The 5,242-nt window shown below is 30.7% G+C and overlaps 1 protein-coding gene across 2 annotated transcripts; it reads right to left on the reverse strand.

Annotated features, from left to right (window-relative positions):
* Positions 1-1,624: 1,624 nt before the first annotated feature.
* LOC106385255 (lysosomal Pro-X carboxypeptidase-like) lies at positions 1,625-4,712 on the reverse strand. Of its 2 annotated transcripts, XM_048746569.1 has the most exons (9): positions 4,259-4,709; positions 3,488-3,674; positions 3,178-3,311; positions 2,914-3,026; positions 2,573-2,822; positions 2,319-2,474; positions 2,162-2,241; positions 2,034-2,083; positions 1,625-1,951 (listed from the first exon to the last, which is right to left on the reverse strand). In XM_048746569.1, exons 1-9 carry the CDS (start codon positions 4,643-4,645, stop codon positions 1,812-1,814), a joined length of 1,497 nt encoding a protein of 498 aa, XP_048602526.1. In that variant the 5' UTR covers positions 4,646-4,709; the 3' UTR covers positions 1,625-1,811. The 2 variants fall into 2 exon arrangements, 1 of the variants encoding a protein (XP_048602526.1); XR_007318995.1 differs by lacking the exon at positions 1,625-1,951 and having other exon boundaries at positions 2,319-2,466; positions 4,259-4,712.
* Between the last annotated feature and the right edge of the window lie 530 nt (positions 4,713-5,242).

A 5,242-nucleotide genomic window follows, 5' to 3' on the forward strand; every position in this document is an offset into this window, starting at 1 on the left:
ACAAGAGACAAGGGAGAGGAGATTGAGATCCGGTCACCACCACCACCACACGGCGCCGGCGAGGAGAGAGAGAGCGTGCGACGGCGAGGAGAGAGAGAGCATTGCGTGGGAGAGAGAGAGAGAAGAGAGAGAGAGAGACGGCGCAAGAGAGAAAGGGAGAGCTCGACGGCTAGGGTTTCTGGTCTCTGGGAATTCTCTGCAGAGCTTCGTTGATGAAGTTAAATTTTTGACAGAGGCGATTTAGAGACTATTGCAATGAAGTTCCTAAAGTTCGGGTACAAGCAAGGCTGGTTGTGGGCTGCTACTAAGCTGGAGAGGTGCTTGGTTTGATCAAATATTAATTAATTAGGCCTTTTTGGAACCATCAAATTTTAGGAGCGGCTTTGGGCACAAGACATGTAATAGGAAAACGTGTATTTAGACCATGGCGGTACATTTTTGAATATGTATGTTTGTAAGTGGGTTGTAAAAACTATAGCATATTGAAAATCTGAATGTTTGTAAAAAAATAAAGTTCTCCAAGTAGATATAAATTAGAGAAATTAGTCCAGATTGATTAACAAATAAATGGGGTTATTGGTAAGTGAATTCTCATGAATTTTGAAAATTTTGAGATTCCATTGTTATTGGTTTTTGGATTTCAAAAATCTTATTAGAATCTATTGTTATTGGTTTAAGAATTTGAAAATACATTCAAATCCCTTGTTATTCAAAAAGTTTAGTTATTATTGATTTTCTAATTTTAACAAAATCTAGTATTATTGGGAGATAGAATTCTATTCATTTTTACTCATAAAAGTCAACTTTCAAAATATCATATGTAACCCTGTGATTTTCAAAATACATGTGATAAAAAAATAGAAAAAAAAATTATTCTTACCAAATATCTATTGCACCTTAAATCTAAATTATATGTCCAAAACTATAATTCATTACATTTATATACTTTTGCATTTTAGAATATATAATTATTTTATAAATAATTATCATTTTGAATATAAATATTAATAATTTTAAAATAAAACTTTTAAAATAGTTTCAAATTTTTTTTGAATTTCAAAAATAAAATTTGAGAGCCAAATTCTGGGTTACGCTAACAAACTGGAGTTAGAAAATATTTTGAAAAAAAATCCAAAATTATAAAAATTATTAAAAAGTTCAAATTTGAAAACATATAATTCGAAATTATGAAAGAAACTTATTTATTCTTAATTTTTATTATTTTATTACTTTTATATATATAAAGCAAGAGGTAAAATCGTCTTTTACTTTTTTCATGAAACTGTTTTTGATCATTTTTCTCTTTGAATTCTCAACAAAAACTTTAAAATGACTATTTAAGAAAATTTTCTAATTTTGTATGTATCACTATTATTTTCTTTTTAATTTGAAAGAAAAAATAAATAATAATGCTATATGATTTAGAAAATAAATAAATTATATATTTACTTTACAAAAAGAATGATAGAAAATAGGTAATAAAATTCATGAAAATCTAAACTAATCTAAAAAAGTTATGATCAAATTTCATAAGTCAATGTATATAAATTTTCAAAATCCACATAACTTTTAAAATCTATGGACTCTTAAAATTCACAAACTCTACACAAAAGCAATAAAGAGATTGGACCAAAAAATAAAATAAAATAAATAAAGTAAGGGGATAGTTTTTCATATACATTCCATTTTTAAAGACCACTGACTGACTCCACGGCAAGTACAAATTATTCACTTACATACTAAAGATATATTATGAACCCTTTTTGGTAAGACTTATTTTTCACGGAGGATATAATTATAATCTAAACTTATTATGACATGTTAAGACCTCTTAGATCTTTTTGATAAGTTGAAATCCAAGATTCAATTATTTTAATTTCTTTTTCTCTTTGCATCACCAGCCATTCCGGATCGTCCTTTCTCCTCGTGCTGAGATCTTGAGAATGTGTACCTGTTCTCAGTATTAAAGAAGTGCAATTCTTACTCGACTTTTGAGTAATGCTTAATTTAATTTGAAAATTTCAACAAATTACCTTTAAGTGTCTTGATGGCGACTATACTATCTGAAACATCCTCCAACACTCTGAAAACCCCGTAACACGTATTGATTAAATAACCTATTTAAACTGTTGGTGTATAATATATATATATGTTTAGTTACCCGCCGACGCTGTAAGGATCAGCTAATCCATTAGAGAAAATAATGTTGCTCCCAAATCTCCTGAGAGTTAACCTGACATCCTGCAATACACATATTATGACTGATTAGTTTTTATCAAACTACCCTTTATAATAAGACTTTAAAAATAGTTAACTACTTGAATCCCAAAATATGTCGTGACCCAATGCGGCCGAGGAAAAACACCATAGCTGGATTTACAGTCGTCAATAAAACTGGTCATATTAAACGGAGCCGTTTGGAACATTGTGTCGTGTTTGTCATGTCCTATCGGCATCACTATTTCGCTGCAGCTCTATTAATAGATCGTTAATGTAATTTAACTTGTCTATATATTGATTAGAATAATAGTATAACTTTATGTGTATGTTTTATAACCCAAAGTGTACATGCCTGCCAACTCCATGCGATGAAATCGTTTGAGGGCTGTATAAACAAATCGGTATCATAGCAAGACTGGTTGCCTATATAGGCAACAATACCTGCAAAAATCCGGTCAAGTACATAATTTTTACGGTTTGGTGGGTTGTCGATTGCGTTGCATAATGTAGCCACCCAATCACCGGGATTCCCGTTGAATTGAACTGCTTCTGCGTATATTGAGTCCAAAAAGTCTTTGATATCGAAGCTACGGCTCAATGGACTGAAATTTGTTAGTTACAAAACAACTTAAGTACTGAAGTGTAGGTTACATATTGATAAGCATTAAAGGAAAAATTATCATTCTTACGTACGCGCAAGTCCTGAATTTTTTGCTAAGGATCAAGAGACCGTTGGATTTGGCAGCAACTCTATCAATCTCTCTCCAAGATTTACGAATTGTTTTATAACATCTCTCACTCGTTTCCTTGTCAAATTATATTTTAGGAAATCATATTAGTCAAGACTAAACTTTTAACAGCACAAGTTTAATGAGAATTGCATAACTGAAGTGGGTTTATTATGATATATCAAACCAAAACAATTAATATGTTGAAATGGTCTATTGTATATATTACCTTAAAAACATTGGTTATGACATGATAATAACCATATTTAGGACGAGTATCTTCGAAATAGAGAAGAGGGGCCGAAGAAGCTAATGCCCCAAGTGCTATATGTGGATATTTTAGCCTGAACCATGCCGCTAACACTTTTTGTACCACGAAAAAGAATTGTCATTATTTAAGATACTGTATTTTAGTCATATGTATAGCTATTTAAAAATTACCGTTGAAGGGAGATCATCACGTAGAATACTCTTCTCGAAACAATATTCCATATACATTAAAGAGAAAGATTAAGTAAGCTATAATAACGTGGACTTACTTCCACCGTAGGATGCTCCGACGACGATGATTGGGCTGTGTTTCGCAGAATACTTCTCCTTAACGTGCACGAGAATCGCGGCATAGTCTGCCAGAGCTTGTGCAGCGTTTAAATACCCCAACGTAGTCGCGTTCTTCAATGCTTCTTTCGCCGATCCAAATGGCATAGACATTCCATAATATCTATGCTGCATATCGTTAGAGTATACATTTATACATATGCTAAATAAGAAACTAAGATCATCTACATTTGTGATATCGCACTAAATCTCTCATCACTAAAAAATAATGAAAAATGAAAGAAAGAAAGCAAGTGATGTTCTTACATTGAAAGGCTTTCAAAAAATCATGAGAAACTCATAATTTACGAGTCCTATTTTTGTTAATTCTGCTTTTCTATTTTATAAAGTTAATTAATAATTTTATTAATCACTATCACAAAGAGTCTCATTTTGACATTTTAATTGTTAGGTAAAGAGTGTTATTTTAATTTCAGTGCAATTTATATTTACTTTAACCTTAATATTAATTATAAAATGTATTTATTTTATAAATAATTTTAATACTTTCAAATATTACTAGTTAAACATGTGTAACTAATATAAACATAAATGAATTTCAATCATTTTCTTAATCTATTCAAAATGTCAGACATTTTTTACGAAACAGAAACATAGAGAGTATTATTGTTAAAATTTTAAGAGTTTCAGCTGAATACACTACGGGTGTGGGTGCTCTGATAATATACTCATGTAAAGTCACACAAACACACCTCTATGTAGACGCAAAGGGCTTTTAAACGAGGACCATTATCTTGGAAAAAACCGACATCGTGCAAATCAACTTCTAACCACGCTTCCTCTCCAAGAAAAGCTAAGATAGGTGCGCTGGCGTTGGCACCAGCCCAGTGCTTGGAATCGACGGCGTATCTTTGTTGAAACGTCTGGTAACTTTCGGGGGTGAATGAAAAATGGTCGAGAATCTGATCGTAGTAGAAAAATTTGAGATCAGAAGTACTAGCAGAGGCATCTACTGTTTCTGTCGGTCTAGTTGTTGGGGAAATACCAAGTCGAGCGACTTTGGAGTGTGTGAAAGATACGAAATAAGGTGACAATATTAAGAAGACCAATGGTAGGAGAATCGTAAATGGAAAAGACATTTTTAGAGTGTGTTTTATCTTAGTAAGTTAGTGTGCTTTATATAAATAATGTTCACTAAAAAAAAAATGTTCACTAGGCAAATTGGCTTCTCAAGTCGAGCTCACGCAACAATGTATTTATGTATAAATCCCAAAAGATACACAATGCAATATAATATAGAGAAATTCCATGAAATTTGATATATATTTTTTTTATCATAAATATAGACTTATATTTTAGATATGAGGGGTGGAGTTCTCGGATAGCGTTTAGGATTTAAAAAAAAAATAAATTAAAAGTAAATATCAATCAATTATTATAGTATATTTACTTTATAAATATTTATATCCGTGTATGAGCACGGGAAAATCACCGAGTTTTAAATATTTTTTAAAACAGTTTCAAAATGAATTTTCCAGATTTCAAAACAAAAATTTTGAAAAATAAAAATTAACAAAGAAAAGATTTCGAAAATAGAAAAAAGTTTGAGTTTGAATTTTTTTTCAAAAACTAAAAAAATATTTATTTTTATATTTATATATCTTAAGTGTATAATGGTCTTTTTCATAAAAAAAATTTGTCATTTTTTTTATTTTTGTGTTTTTTTGGTAAAAACA

The sequence above is a fragment of the Brassica napus genome, chromosome C2, assembly GCF_020379485.1.
Source record: "Brassica napus cultivar Da-Ae chromosome C2, Da-Ae, whole genome shotgun sequence".
Classification (NCBI taxonomy): Eukaryota; Viridiplantae; Streptophyta; class Magnoliopsida; order Brassicales; family Brassicaceae; genus Brassica; species Brassica napus.